This window comes from Orycteropus afer, unplaced genomic scaffold (genome assembly GCF_000298275.1).
Source record: "Orycteropus afer afer isolate SDZICR_OR568_19922 unplaced genomic scaffold, OryAfe1.0 scaffold00006, whole genome shotgun sequence".
Classification (NCBI taxonomy): Eukaryota; Metazoa; Chordata; class Mammalia; order Tubulidentata; family Orycteropodidae; genus Orycteropus; species Orycteropus afer.
In genome coordinates this window covers 25,331,418-25,347,397 of record NW_006921593.1, presented here as the reverse complement: position 1 = coordinate 25,347,397, position 15,980 = coordinate 25,331,418, and the positions used below count along the sequence as shown (strand labels likewise).

At 46.6% G+C, this 15,980-nt stretch overlaps 1 protein-coding gene across 1 annotated transcript in view; it reads left to right on the top strand.

Moving 5' to 3' along the window:
* TRPM8 (transient receptor potential cation channel subfamily M member 8) overlaps positions 1–15,980 on the top strand; it is a 102,773-nt gene that overhangs the window by 37,661 nt on the left and 49,132 nt on the right. The window contains 5 exon segments of the mRNA XM_007943686.2: positions 1,435–1,530; positions 2,771–2,900; positions 7,497–7,642; positions 12,243–12,355; positions 12,780–12,996. Coding sequence (XP_007941877.1) covers positions 1,435–1,530; positions 2,771–2,900; positions 7,497–7,642; positions 12,243–12,355; positions 12,780–12,996 — 702 coding nt within the window.

Here is a 15,980-nt window from a genome sequence, read left to right as displayed (position 1 = left end):
AACCTTCCTTCCGAGGAGTGGCTGGTGGGTTTGAACCGCCAGCCTTCTGGTTAGCAGTCAAGTGCCTTAGCCACTATGCTACCAGATCACTTCCTAGCCTCCTGGAAATGATCTGAAAAATAGCCCATGTAAAGGACTGAAGAACTGACAATTTTTTTGGGGGGGTGGTGGTGTATAAAAGTGAATATTTCCAAAGTGATAATCCAGATTATCATTTAAGATGACATTATGGAGAATGGGCATATGTACTGACACCAGAGTTTATTAGTGGTTTCTAGGAGCGGGTGAGAGGGGAATAGGGAGAGAAAAACTTACACCGTGGATGTGCCACCATTCCTTCTCTGGGTCTTCCCATTTTAAGTACAGGGGAGCCCAGTCCCCAGCTGTGAGCATCTGCATCTCTTTGCTGAGCGTTTGCTTTGACCAGAGCCCAACCAGTGCTGGGATTTGCCATATAAATACTCAGTGCCCTCCCTGCTTGTGGGTGATAGTTCTGAGACTCGTGTTCCATACTGGCTCTGAGGGTTTCCTGGTAGGATTAATCCCTGGGTGCTACAATAACAACCTGCATGTAATCCACCCTTGTTTCTTTATTGTCCGATTTCATTCTCCTCCTCTGTTTTCCTGGGTCTGCTTTCAAATAAACCACTTGTTTCGAATCCTTGTCTCAAGATTGCTTCGGGGGCAGCCCAAACTAGGTCATTATCTCTTCTAATTCTGGAATTTTTAGTGAGTGTGTGTTACAAAAATCTAAACCTGCTAGGGGTTTGCAAGAACTGAAAGTGTTTAGAAAGCTTCTGCTTGGCACTCCTTATGCTCAAACCTTCTGCAGTATACATAAACTTACTGTGCATTTGAGACCTGGGTAAAGCCTGTAAGTTGAAAAGAATTATCTACGTTTAATGTTCCCTATCTGAAAAGTCTCTGTTGGGAGCTATGAGATGCTGAATGAGACTTAATGCTAATTGATGTGTTAGGAATTGAACCTTTGTCTAACACTCCAAAGAGTAAGCATAACTTTGCATTGTGATAGTTGAACGTAAACTATAGGGAAGTTGGAATTTAGTGTGAGCTATTTTTCTAGATGAGAAGCCAAGAGTTATATGAGAAAGAATTGCTTTCTGTTCAACTTGTCAGAAGTCATTCCGTTTTGAAATTTCTCTTAGCATGTTTTTTACCCTTTATACCTTCCCATCTAGTTGTACTTTGTCTTTTATGATAGACAGAAGGTTGTGTGTCACGCTGTACCACCTGTAAGTCACAGAGGTGACAGTTGCTTAGCTGTGCTGCTCAGATGGAAGTACATGGTTACAGAGCCTGCAAACATGGGCTGCTGTCCTAGGAGATCCTCATTCCAAGTTTCCATTCCTCTAATAGTGCCCATAGAGAGAGATTCCATTTGCATGGGCTGACCCTGTGTCTAACTCCTCCCAGGACGTGTCTCCTATTACCCGGCACCCTCTGCAAGCCCTCTTCATCTGGGCCATTCTTCAGAACAAGAAGGAGCTCTCCAAGGTCATTTGGGAACAAGTAAGTGTCCTCAAACAAACAAACAAACAAAAACCAAGCTCAGTGCCTTCAGGTTGATTCCAACATAGCGATCCCCACTGACTTTCTGAGGCTATAGATCTTTACAGAAGTACATTGTCCCATCTTTCTTCTGCAAAGTGGCTGGTGGTTTTGAACCTCCAACCTTGTGGTTAGCTCAAATGCCTTAGGTACTGAGCCACCAGAGCTCCTTGGTAAGTGTCCTAGTCAAGGCCAAATGTGTTTGTTCTGACCTTTCTGCTTGCACATGCCTGATTGGAACCACCCCTGATAACATGGAGTATCTGGTTCTGGGGGAGTGTGCTGGTGCCTCAGTTTACCATATTGGTAGGTTTGGGAGGTGCAGTCCCTGGAAGGCACATGAGCTTAGTGGGCAGTCCAGTCAACCCCCTCCTTTTCAGGTGTGTGTGGGTGTGTGACTGTTTCCAAGTGGATGAAGCTTTTTAAGTTGAGTTGTAAATACTAGTTTCTAGTCTTACTGCATTACGACAGGAAGTAGGGCCTTTGGGACATTTATTGAGGTTTTTCTTTGTGATTTAGTGCATGACTTTTGTAAGTGATTTACGGACACTTGAAAAGAAGCTACACTCGCCATTTTCAGAGCATAGACTCAGGCATTGAGTATTGGATGCACACATACATGTGTGTGTGGACACATACAAAAACCAAATAACCAGACTCACTGCCGTTGAGTCAGTCCCAACTCGTAGTGACCCCTTCTTGGGTTTCTGAGGCGGTATCTCTATGGAAGTAGATTGCCCAGGCTTCCTTCTGAGGAGTGGCTGGTAGATTTGAACTGCCAGTTTTGGTTAGCAGTCAAATGCCATAGGCACTATGCCACCAGAGCTCCCTTGCACACATACACCCAGTCTTACTAATTGCATTGTTCAGACTTTCTGTGTGCTTATCTGTCTCCCTCTCTTTTGACCATTACAGTCTGATAGTGCTGTGTCTAGGGCCCACGATCAGAGGCTTACTCTGTGTCTCATGGCATTTATCTGCTATTTTCTTCACGTTTGCTAATTTCACATTTAATACTGTGATTATGTGCAGGTTGGAGGCTGTTTTATGTCATCACAAGTTTTACTTTGCATCCTTATGGGTGGTTTAGATTTTACTGTTTGCTGCTTTTGCCATGAATCCCTCCTTCTGATGTTAATGTTGATGCCACCGCAGCAAGGGATTATGAATTAACCTTAAACTTCTCTACCCCTCTGAAAAGACAAAGGGCTGCACTCTGGCAGCCCTGGGGGCCAGCAAGATCCTGAAGACTCTGGCAAAGGTGAAGAATGACATCAACGCTGCCGGGGAGTCAGAGGAGCTGGCAAATGAGTACGAGACGCGGGCGGTCGGTGAGTCTGCAGGGACGGGACCCACAGTGCAAACAGGCCTCTCAGGTGGTGTGTGTGCACACAGAGTTCCCACCCACTTGGATGGACTCGTGTTTGGTGACACATTAGTGCTGGTGGCACACACTGCCCAATGACACACATGCTGGTGGCATTCATGTACCTAGTGATAAACACATGCTGGTGGCATTCATGGGCCTGGTTCCACGGGTGTGCTGGGTGACACATCAATATTAGTGTCATTCATGTACCTGGTGGCAAACACATACTGGTGGCATTCATAGGCCTGGTGTCACATAAAAGCTGGCAGCAATCATGTACCTGGTGACAAACACATGTTGGTGGCACACATATGCTGGTGACACACAAATGCTGGTGACACACATGCAGGTGACACCCATGTTTCTAGTGAACTGTTGGCACTCACAGGCCTGGTGGTACACATGCTGGTGACAATTCATGTGCCCACTGACACATACATGCTGGCGGCACTCACAGGCCTGGTGACACACACATGTTGGTAGCACTCATGTACCTGGTGATACACACATCCTGGTGGCACTCATAGGCCTGGTGACACGCATATGCTGGTGGCACTCGTACCTAGTGACACATACATGCTGTTGGCACTCATAGGCCAGGGCTGAGGTTAATGGCATGTCCAAGCTCCTTGCAATGGCCTGATCCGAGGGCCACTCACCTTACAAGCAGTGTCACACAGGCCATGGGGGAAAGGCCATGGCCTTCTTTCTCCAGCCACTTCCTGACTTTCTTAGGAATGGAAATGAGAACCCCGGGTCTTTGATCCCACAGCCACCTTGAGTCACCTGTGGCCCAGGTCTAACCACAGCACACCAGGGAGCTTCAAGGCTGGCTCAGGGTGTCTGATGGTTTAGATTTGGGAGTTCTGAGTCTGGGATGTGGGAACTGGATGCTGTGAAGTCAGAAGCTTGGATGGACCTGAGAGTTTCCCTGTCATGCAGGCTAACAGGTCAGTCTGTGCAGTATCATATGCACAGACTGACAGATGTCCCAGGTCCCTGGTGGGGGACTCAGATGGTTTATGACTCATGCAGAGGTGGCACCAGGTGGCACCTCATTTTGGTCCCATGCCTCGATTCTCCATGGCATGACGAGGATAAGGGATGTCTGTTCCCTGACCTGCAATGCCCAGAACTTGTAACACGTTTATTGGGGCTGCTTATGACCTGCCATCCTTCCCTCCAGGCCATCTCTACCCTGGACTGGGAGCCAGTCTGTTCCCAACAGAGGGGTGAGGCATTGCTTAGCTCTGCTCTCCTGAACATCTCTGGAGGAGGGGCATCTGTCTTCTGTTTGCTATTCAGTTATCCTCACAAAAAGCTTGGCTGTTATCCTTGCAAAAAGGCCAGACTGTGCAGGACAGGGTATGAGAAACCAGGACCAATATCTCCAACAGCAGGGAGCTTCAACGGCGGCTCAGGTTTTCCTTTCTCCTTTGGGAGTTGGGAGTTTGTAATGTGGTATTTGGATACATATTTGTCTGTTGTCTCAACTAATGTAAAACATGCTCCTGAGTTTATCTTCTCTGTGTTGGAAAAAGTTGTCTGCTTAGCTATTGTGGTAGCTAAGGTTGTGTGTCAGCTTGGCTGGGCTGTGATTTTGAATGGCTTGGCAGCTGAATGTAGTTGTTCCCCATGATGAGATTGGATGTGGTGTAATAAACTCTGTGATGGAATCTGCTGTGAGTAGCTAATTAGTTGCCTTCGGGGTATGGCCTGCTTCCAGAACACATGGGGAAGCTTTGAGAAAGGTCTCTAGCTTTTTGGCACATTTTGATCCTGCATTTGGCCAACTCTTCATCTCTAGTTCCTGGACTTGAACCAGTGGCCTGCCATATTGCTTGCTGATCTTGGGATTGTGCCATTTACCTTCCAACCTTAGGGTCGTCAGCCTTAGTAGCCAGCAGCTGTCTGAGTTAGGAGAAGCCGTCAGCTCCAGTGGGCCTGAACAGAAGCCCAAGGCTGAGGGGCCTTCACCTAGCCCCTAGGGCCAGCACTCTGAATTCAGACTTGTGCCTCCATCTACTATGATATTTCTGTTACAGCAGCACTGCAGAACCGAGATAGTTAACTGGTGCTGCTGGAACAAATACTACAAGTGAGTGTCTTCAACAAACAGAAAATTATTTTCTCATGGTTTCAGAGGCTAGAAGTCCTGATCAGGGCGCCGGCTCTAGGGGAAGTCTATCTCTCTTTGTTGGCTCTGGCGGGAGGCCCTTGTTTCTTGGTTCCTTGGTTCCTTGGTGCTCTCCATCTGGTGTGCTATCTACTTTCCCTCATCTCATTTGCTTGCTTACTCAACCTTCTTGAATATCTCAAAAGGTATTGACTCAAGACACACCCTATGCCAACACCACCACATTAACATAACAAAATAAATACATTCCCAAATGAGATTGTAACCATAGGTATAAAAATACCCCATTGACTTTGAGTCCATCCAACTCCTAAAAAGAAACCAAACCAAACCAAACTCACTGCCATCGAGTCAGATCTGAATCATAGTGACCCCTCCTTGGGTTTCTGAGGTGGTATCACTACAGAAGTAGATTGCCCAATCTTCCTTCTGAGGAGTGGCTGGTGGGTTTGAACCACCAGCAGTCAAATGCAGTCAAATGCCTTAGGCACTATGCCAGACAAAGTAGAACTGCTCCATAGTGTTTTCAAGGCTGTAGAATTTTATGGAAGCAAAAACCAAACCAAACCCACTGCTGTCAAGTCAATTCCAACTCACTGCACCCCTAGAGGCCAGAGTAGAACTGCCCATTAGCATTTCCAAGGCTGTAAATCTTTACAGAAGCAGACTGCCACATCTTTCTCCCATGGAGCATCTGGTGGGTTTGAACCACTGACCGTTCAGTTAACAGCTGAATGCTTAACCACTGCACCACCACAGGTATAGGGGTTGGAATTTGCAACACATATTTCTGGGGGACAAAATTCAGTCCATAACAGTGCCCAATTCTTTCTTTTAATGCATTAAAATTTCAAAGATGTTATGTTAATTTCTGATCAAACTCAATAGGGGGTGGCTCCTCATATTTTTTTAATAATTTCTTTCAGTGTTGTAAAAGTATCAGTGACACATTTGTAATTTGGCATTCTTCACATACACAGTTCAGTGCCATCAATTACACCAGTCACACTGGACAACTGTCACCAATATTGGTTGCCAAATTATCCATCACCATAAACAAAGACTCAGTGCTTCCTGAACAATGATTACTTCTTCCCCTACTAACCACTATTAAACTCTGATCCCTAATAATCTGGCTTTTAAAATACTTCCTCTGAGGATTTCCACTCCAATGTCTTTGTCATTATGACACAGATGTAAGACACTCAGTACGAGAGATCAGTGATTCTTAAGTCTTTTTTTTTTTTTTCCCCTCCACTGTGTCTTATCTGCAAAGAAACCTCTCCAAGTATGTGAATGAGATGAGGAGAGGCTGCTGTGGCAATGTGGGGACAGTAGGTCCAGAACCCTACCCAGCGGCTGAGGCTTTTCTGCCCAGGGCTCTGAATTGTTTCTTCCCAGTTCAGTCATGGCTGATGAAGTGAAACTGGAACAGGCCTGAATTTGTAAAATGTGGGTGAACTAGAACAGTAAGTGGAACAGGAAAAATTATGGGTTGAAGCCCTGCCAGAAACTTAATCTCCCTTTTAGAAAACAAGGGCAGAATGTGCATTACATAGCAACCAAGTCTCTTGATCGACAGAGTCAGAAACAACAATGGCCGGCTCAAAGATGACAGGATAATACTATGTAGCTTTGAGTGTGTTTTGCTCTCCACAGTCCTGGCAATAATCCAGTCTTGCACATCAGGCTTCTGGAAGGGCTTGTTCTGCCTCTTCTGGGACTCCCATCCTAGGGTTTTGACCCTTAATTTTTCCTTTTCTGTTTATCATTCCAGTATGCCCACACTATGTTCTGTCTGAGCACAGATGGAGCCCCACCTGAGAGGGGAACTTCCCTGTGTTCAGTGCAGCTCAACTCAATGAGTATTCATTGACCCCTCCTACAGCAAGGGGCACAGTGGTAGTTCAGTGGCAGAATTCTTGCCTTCCACGTGGCAGACCTGAGTTTGCTATTGGCCAGTGCACCTCATGCACAGCCACCCATTTGTCAGTGGAGGCTTGTGCGTTTCTCTGATACTAAACAAGTTTTAGCAGAACTTAGAGATGAAGATGGATTAGGGAAAAAGGCCTGGTGATCTGCGTCCAAAAATCAGCCAGTGCAAACCCCATGGAGCACAACAGTGTGATCTGCAGCTGCTGGGTGTTGGTGTAGGACTGGTCAGTGTTTTGCCCCATTGTGTATGATCTGGGGGCTGACTTGATGGCTGCCAATAACAACAACACTATGGCAAGGAGCTCTGCTGGCTATCGGGTGTCTAAGGAGAGCCCTCTTCTCAACAAAGGATTCTGTAATGGTGGCAAGCCCTCTTTGACGTCAGGGGTTGGTGCATTGGGGGGCTGGGCAGGACGTTTGCTCTCTTTCCAGCCCTGAATCCGGCATCTCCCTCCAGCATCTCCCTCTGTTGATGTTTCACTGTAGAATTGTTCACAGAGTGTTACAGCAGCGATGAAGAACTGGCTGAGCAGCTGCTAGTCTATTCCTGTGAAGCTTGGGGTGGCAGCAACTGCTTGGAGCTGGCAGTGGAGGCGACAGACCAGCACTTCATCGCCCAGCCTGGGGTGCAGGTAAATAGCAGTCGCCAACTAACCACACTCACATGCCCAAGAATGAGCCTTTTTCTTCAGATGCTATCAGCAGCATTGAGAATATATAACATTATATAATTTATATATAGAATTACATTGAATGTCCCCTTCAATATAAAAGCCTTAGCAGGGGATGTTGTATGACCTTCTGGGAGAGGCAGTAGATAGGCATTAGCAGAGATCCTTGCTTTAAGAAACGATGTGGGAAAAAGGAATGTTCTTTGAGTTTCCACAAAGCAAACAGGACAACAGTGTAATTATGACCTGGGTCTCTCAATCCCACTGGCTAGGTTCCCATCCACTGTGCCCCTAACTGTGTGTGTGATAATGGGAAAGTTATGAGCTCTCTGGCTTAGTCTCTTTATCTAAATGGGGACAATGGTGGTTACAGGGAAGGATGTTGTGATGACTCAGTGAGCTAAAACATGAAAGGTGCCAGTGCTTTTTGCCAGTGTTACTTTTACAGTCAGTATTACTGTGTTTTTATGCATCTAACACATGCATCATACATTTCTGCAAACCGCACAACCCCCTCGGTCTTTAGTTTTCTGTGAGCGCTATGCACGTTATATATGGGTGTGCGTTATTTACATGGGCACGTTATATGTGAAATACGGTAGCAGTGATAGCAGTAGAGAAATTATTAGAAAATGAGGCCCCTCTGTGGGACAAGTAGTTTATACTCGCCTGGTAAGTAGTTTGCTTAGCAGTTTGAACTCACCCGGTGGTCTGTCTGAAGAAAAGACCTGGCAATCTGCTTCTGTGAAGATGACAGCCAAGAAAACCCTGTGGTGCAGTTCCACTCTGTCACACATGGGGTCATCATGAGTCGGAATCAACACACAGACTCAGCACAAGACAACAGCAACAACAAAACCGGCCTAGAGGTTTCCAGCATTGAATTCAATTAACAGCAGTGTGCACTTGGTGTCTCAGGTTGCACGGGAGCTCCTTCATTGATAATCCCAGTTGGAGGGGTGTGAGGTAGGGAAGAGGTGTGGGGACTAACTCCCGCTAGCCACACTGTTATACACATGACCAGGTGGGTGCCATCCACATTTCACCATGAGCATGTAGGAACTTGGAGAGGTTCTGGAATGTTCCAGAACTTGCCCTGCTAGGAAGGAGCAGTGATGGGATTCGATCTCATGCTGTTTATCCTCCTCATGGACTTTCTATCATACCATGCAGCCAGCAATTGTGGAAAAGATCCATTTGCTACTGCAACTAAGCTACCAGAGAGCTGATCTATGACAAGGGACACACAGAGAATTCTTGCTGCTGGCCCTGCTTCTTGTTGTCATTATTAGGTGCTGTTGAGTCAGCTCTGACTCAAGTGACCTTACATACAACAGAACATAACACTGCCTGGTCCTGTGACAGCCTCACAATCCTTGCTACACCTGAGCCCACAGTTGCAGCCACTGTGTCAGTCCATCTTGTTGAGGGCCTTCCCCGTTTTTGTTGACCCTCCACTTTATCAAGCATGATATCCTTCTCTAGGGAATGGTCCTTTCTAATACCTTGACCAAAATAGGTGAGATGAAATCTGGCCATTCTTGCTTCCAAGGAGCATTCCAGCTACACTTCTTCTGGACAGATTTGCTAGTTTTTCTGGTAGTCCATGGTATTCTTTGCCAACACCACAACTCAAAAGCATCAACTACTTCTTCAGTCTTCCTTATTCATTGTCCAGCTCTCACATGCATATGAAACTGTTGAACATCAATTGAACATTCAGGTTGAAAATGACCACAATTAAAACAAGTCCATGAGAGCCAAAATATGACCTTGATTATATCCCACCTGAATTTAGAGACCATCTAAAGAATAGATTTGATGCATTGAACTCCAATGACTGAAAACCAGATGAATTTGGGGTTGACATCTAGAACATCATCTGTGAAGAAAGCAAAAGGTCATTGAAAAGACAGGAAAGGAAGAAGAGACCACAATAGATATCAGAAGAGACTCTGAAACTTGCTGTTGAATGGAAAGTAGCTAAAGCAAATGAAAGAAATGACAAGATAAAAGAACTGAACAGAAGATTTCAATGAGTGGCTCTCAAAGGCAATGCCAATTATTATAATGAAATGTGCAAAGACCTGGAGTTAGAAAACGAAAAGGGAAGAACATGCTCAGCATTTCTCAAGCTGAAAGAACTGAAGAAGCAATTCAAGCCTTGAGTTGCAATATTGAAAGATTCTATGGGCAAAATATTGACTGATGCAGGACACATCAGAAGAAGATGGAAAGAATACCCAGGGTCACTGTACCAAAAAGAATTGGTGAAAAAAAAAAAAAGAATTGGTCAATGTTCATCTATTTCATGTGGCATATGATCAAGAACCAATGGTATTGAAGGAAGAAGTTGAAGCTGCACTAAAGGAATTGGCAAAAAAACAAAACTCCAGGAATTGATGGAATACCCATTGAGATGTTTCAACAAATGGATGCCATGCTGGAGGCACTTAGTGGGTTGAGTGAGGTTGGCATTGGGGATCATTTGTGCCCAGAAATCTGGGCTGGCTGCCAATGCTTTCATTTGGGGATGGTCGATGGTGGACCATGCTCCAGTCACAGCCTCTTAGGACCCAAACCCCATCTCACTAGTGTCCCAGGGGGGCTGACTCAGGCTTCTGTCCAAGTTCATAGGGCCCAAGGGTTTAAACCAGATGCCAATTCGTTAATCAGAAATACCACTGCCAGGCCTGTGGGACCATCTTGCTGGCCCCACGTTTGTTCCTTGTATCAGGCTGCTGCGTGGGACCAGAACGTTGCTTGGTGACTATAGAATCTGAGCCAGGGGAAGCTTTCAGGGCCTGGGGGTTTAATGGGACTCTTGGTAATAGCCTGGTGTGCTCACCACCCCAGGAATAGGAGAGTGAGCAAGACTGGGCCTTGCTCGTCTTTGGGTCCTCCAGAACTGCACCCCAGGAGAGCCTGGGAGGCACATTCACGGGAGAGAGGCAGTGAGACGGGGGAGGATGCAAGTACAGGATGCCAGTGGAGAGGCCACCACCCCAGTGGGCAACCAGGGCTCAACCCTGCTGGAGGCCTCCAGGAAACGGTATTGGACCTGCCTCAGTGCTGCCCATCTGAGTTCCAGGAGCTGGGAACTCCAAGGAGGCAAGGCTAGTGTGAGGGGTGGGGGCACCACCACCACCAGTCCCCTCCCTCCTGGCTAGTGCTGGAGAGGTCACAGACTCCCCATTCCTGTGCCACCAGGACACACCCATCCCTTCTGACTGACGCATGTCTTTTGAGAGCTGTGAGCTCCTTCCACATGGTCCAGTCTGTTCCCACCCTCTTTGTGTTGATTTCAAGTACAGCTCTCAGAACCAAGTGAGTTTTTGAATTTCCACCACTATGGATGGAACGTGCAGACTTTCTATGACACCATGCAGCCATATTGATCAAAGTGTTTATTTAAAAAAAAAAAAAATCCATTTGCTACTCTACCACCTACCACATGTCAGGGGTTGGTACAGTCGGGGGAAAGCTTTTTCCTGCATTTCGGCTTGAATCGGTGTTGATAGCCCAGCTGTCTCTCACTTTTCACGCTCCTTTACTTTCCTGTCAAGAGTCTCTCCTGTCTGCCTCCAGTGGGGCCCTGCAGTACATTCTGTGTGTCTGTATCTTTGTGCTTACTAAGTAGAAAGGAGATAGAGCGCTACTTGTTTAGACAGGTGAGATAAGAACGTTTCTTGCTACTTGCTGTCAATTGGCTGCGACTTCCGGTGACCCAGTGCCCAACAGAGCGCAGTGCTGTCCAGGCCTGTGCCATCTTCGTAATCATGGGTCTGTTCGAGTCCAATATTGCATCCACTGTGTATTTTGAGCGGCTTCCAACCTAGGGGAGCTCTGGTGGTGTAGTGGATAAGGTGTTTGGCCACTAACCAGAGGGTCAGCAGTTCAAACCCACCAGCTGCTCTGTGGAAGAAGATGGGGCTTCTGTAAAGATCTATAGCCTTGGGAACCCAAGGGGGCTTGCTATACGGTGGAATCGACTGATGGCAGTGAGGCTGGTTTTTGTTTGGTTCCACCCTAGGGGCCCATCTCCCAGCGCTGCATCAGACAGCATTCTGCTGTAATCCGTAGGGCATTTATTGGCAAGTTTTCAGAAGTAGGTCACCAGGCCTTTCTTCTAGCCTGTCTTTGCCTGGAAGCTCTGCTGAAACCTGTCCACTACGAGTGACCCTCCTGGTATTTGAAACACTGGTGGCATAACTTCCAGCATCTCAAAAGTCAGCCAGTGTGACACACTAAAAGATGAGTGGTGGAAGTAAGAATTAGAGTTGGCTAAAAAGTCATAGCTTTTTTGACTCACACAATCTCTAGTTTAGCCACTATTTTAAAGTTCATAGAAGAATTCAACTTAGAAAAGAAGTGAAAACCAAACAATTTTCCTTTTCCACCAAAGTCCTTCTAATCCAAGTGACTAACACAAAAGTGTGAGGACATTACTTCTGAAAGTTATTTATTTTTAGGGGTGGGGGCTGGGAAGAAAGGGTGCACATCATCCCCCATTTAATTGCATCGGTAAAGGTCTGTGTTACTGGTCTCTGTTTCCCTGTAGAATTTTCTTTCCAAGCAATGGTACGGAGAGATTTCCCGAGACACCAAGAACTGGAAGATCATCCTGTGTCTGTTTATTATACCTTTGGTTGGCTGCGGCTTTGTTTCATTTAGGTACGAGCTGGGACATGAGATTGTGTGTGCGAGTGTGTGTGTGCATGCATGTGCACGTGTGTGCCCTTGTGTCAATGATCATAAAGTCTGCAGTTCATGATGTTCATGCTGGAGCCTGCTCATCTGATCTGGTATCTCCTCTGGCTTCCCCTGGGTTTGAGATCAGATGGGTAGCAGTGGGGTCATATCTTCCATATCCAAGGCAGGATTTAGATTTGTTCATCTCAAAATGCCAAGGGATGGGTGATGACTGGTCCACCTTAGAGGACAATTTTGACCTCTGCCCACACCTCTGGTTCTCTATTTATCTGTGTATGGGAGGGAGATGTGGCCACCATGGGCTGCAGCCCACGCCCGTGTGTCCATGTGCTTTCCTGTGGGATGTGTGCAAGAACTGTGATGAAACTCCTACCTCTCTGTCCAGGAAGAAACCCATGGACAAGCACAAGAAGCTCCTTTGGTACTACGTGGCGTTCTTCACCTCCCCCTTCGTGGTCTTCTCATGGAACGTGGTCTTCTACATCGCCTTCCTCCTGCTCTTTGCCTATGTGCTGCTCATGGATTTCCATTCGGTGCCGCATTCCCCCGAGCTGGTCCTCTATGGGCTGGTCTTTGTCCTGTTCTGTGATGAAATCAGGCAGGTAAGATGGTGGCAAAGCCAAGCACCTCCTCATTTCCTCAGTGAAACACTCATCCTGGAACTAAGGAGGACTAGACTTTGCTTCTGAAGTCCAAAGATCATTATTTTCCCAAAAGAAATGTTTTTGTGGAGTGGTAGTTGATGGACATTTTAGTCTGGTATGCATTGGAGAACTCCTAGCAATCCAATGATACAAGCCCACTCTTTACTCTCTAATTAATACCAATTGGTAGATGGGGATGATGTGCCCAGAGATGGCAGTGGTTCAAAAAGAAAAGAGAGACCTGGGAATGTAGGTCCCATCCTGTCACAGGAACAGCTTGTGCTCCTGCCATTACTGTCACTGGGGGAGGCAGCATGGCTCGTGGCAGGAGAGCTGGGAGGACCTTTGGAGTCAAGAGCATCTTAATGGCCAGCATGTCAGAGTGACACTGCTGTAACGTCATGCAAGTGTTCAGAGAGTTCATGTGGATGAGTCACTGTGCTTTTTTGAAGTTTCTTGGGAGCTGCATGTTTTGGCCTCCTCTGCCCCCCATTGAATCCCAGCATTAGCTCAGGCTTGGCCCATAGCAAGTGCACAGTTAGTCATTGTTGAATAAGTACATGCTGAGGATGAAGGATGGTGTTGCCTTAAACCACTAAGAAGACATGGTTCCAGACAATCCTTTCAGACTTAGTGTTTACAGATTGCTTGAGAACTAATGATGCTGCCACTTCTGCTGTTTCTTCTGAGCCAAACTCCACAACAAATCCACCCAACAAGTGTCTATTAGGTACTCACAGTTTATGAGGTGTTATGACAAGTGCCACAGAGATTTGTTGTTGTTGTTATGAGCTGTCGAGTCGGACCTGACTCAAAGCGACCCCTCCTTGGGTTTCCGAGGCAGTATCACTATGGAAGTAGATTGCCCAACCTTCCTTCTGAGGAGTGGTTGGTGGCTTTGAACCGCCAGCCACCTGGTTAGTAGTCAAGTGCCTTAGGCACTATGCTACCAGAGCTCCCACTTAGAAGGGAAAAATGATGTCCCTGATCTCCCAGCTGCTGCCTAGTGTAGTGGTGTTGTTAGGTGCCATCGAGTCAACTCTGACTCATGGCGACTCCACGTACAACAGAATGAAACACTGCCTGGGCCTGCACCATCTTCACAACTGTTGATACCCCAGGTCCTTTGTTGTAGCCACTGTGTCTGTGAGTGCCTTCCAACCTACAGGACTCATCTCCCATCACTGTGTTGGGCAGTGTTCTGTTGTGATAATTTCGTAAGTGCCTCATCAAGCTTTTACTCCTTGTTTGTTCTTTACTGGAAATTCTGTTGAAACCTGTCTACTATTGTTGACTTTACTGGTGTTTGCAATGCTGGTAGCATAGCTCGCGGCATCACAGCAACCCACAAGCCACCATAGGATAACATACCGGCTGACAGGTGGTGGACTGCCTAGTGTAGGAATCTACCATGTCAACTGTCATTTTGTGTGTGTGTGTGTGTGTGTGTGGCTTCCAGGAATCTTAGATTGAGAAAGACTCCTAGACTCTGTTGGAAGCAGGAGAGAGTGTCTTGATTGGTTAGTGATATCTCCCATGAGTGTGAGACATGGAAGGAGTGCTGGCAACAATGTCCTATATATGCCCTTCCTTGCATAGTAGGTTGGAGGAGATGAGGTGGTGATAGAAGAAGAATAAGGTAAATTTCATGGTTGGTGCTGAATGAGGCAAAATTACCAGGATGGAGGTGAGTACCGGGAAGTAGGGCTCTGAGTGAGTAGCTTAGCCCAGATGACTTGCAGCAGTAAATTTAAAGTCAAGTCTGTTAACTCACAGATCTTGTGATGCAAATTAGGATGTGCATTCAGCTCCTAAGGCATCTGTTAGGGTCATGCTAAAAGGAGACTCAGGACAGGTACGTTTTGCTTGGAGAAAGGCATTGGGCAGGTGTAGTGTGAGGTGTCACTCAGAAATGACAGAGCAGGGTCACTGAGTAGAAGGGGATTGTTGGGAGGTAGAGGGAGCTCTGGTGGTGCAGTGGTTAAGGCATTTGACCACTAACCTAAAGAGTGGTGGTTTAAACCCACCAGCCTCTCCGTGGGACAAAGATGAGATAGTCTGCTTCTGTAAAGATTTATAGCTTTGGAAACCCTATGGGGCAATTCTCCTCTGTCCTATGGAATCACTGTGAGTCAAAATCAACTTGATGGCAGTGGGTTGAATTTGGGTTTTGGGTGGGCAGGTAGGCAAGGAATCTCGAGGAAGGGAAACAGGCTGTGGAGATGCCTTACTAAGTCATGTAATTCACCGTTGTCCCTGGCGCCTTCCTGGAAGAAGCAGCACCCCCAGGACCCAGCTGATCCTAGCTCTTCTGTCTGCTTTCATGATGGATAGTGTCTGATGTGGAGGGAATATCAAGGACATGGAGCTTTGTCCAAAGCATCGTTTTAAAAACATGGATTCAAATAGGTCATTTTTAATTCAGTGCTGTGTGTTAAGATGATGATATGGGAGGAGCCCTGTATGCAGGGCTGGGAGCTTGAGTTCAAGTCCAGCTTGGCCACTGAAGGGCTTGGCCAGCCTCCGAGCTCTGGTAGGTGGTTTTTGAGAGACTGCAGGAGAGCTGGGTGGTTCCTGTCTGTAAGCAGTCTGACGCTGTTTCTCCACTGGTCTGTAGTCTCCTACATGTGAAATCATTTGACTGGCATCCTCTAAGGAACAGTTCCGCCAGCCTGCTTCTCTTTTAATTAAGCTAGTTCACACTTGTCGGGAGAGAAAACACATCAGCAACCAGCATGTTACCTGTTTTCTCTTGTGTCTGGTGTCAAAAAGCTGCGTTCTTTCATGTCCGCCAGATCCTCTTGCCTGGATGCAGGTGCCGATGCTTTAATTTGTCATTTAGTGGGGCCCGTTGATATGTGCAAATACAGCTGTCAAATGGCCCTTCACTCCCATACACAGGCATCAGTGGTGTGTATTTTTCTTTCTTTCTTTTTTTTTTT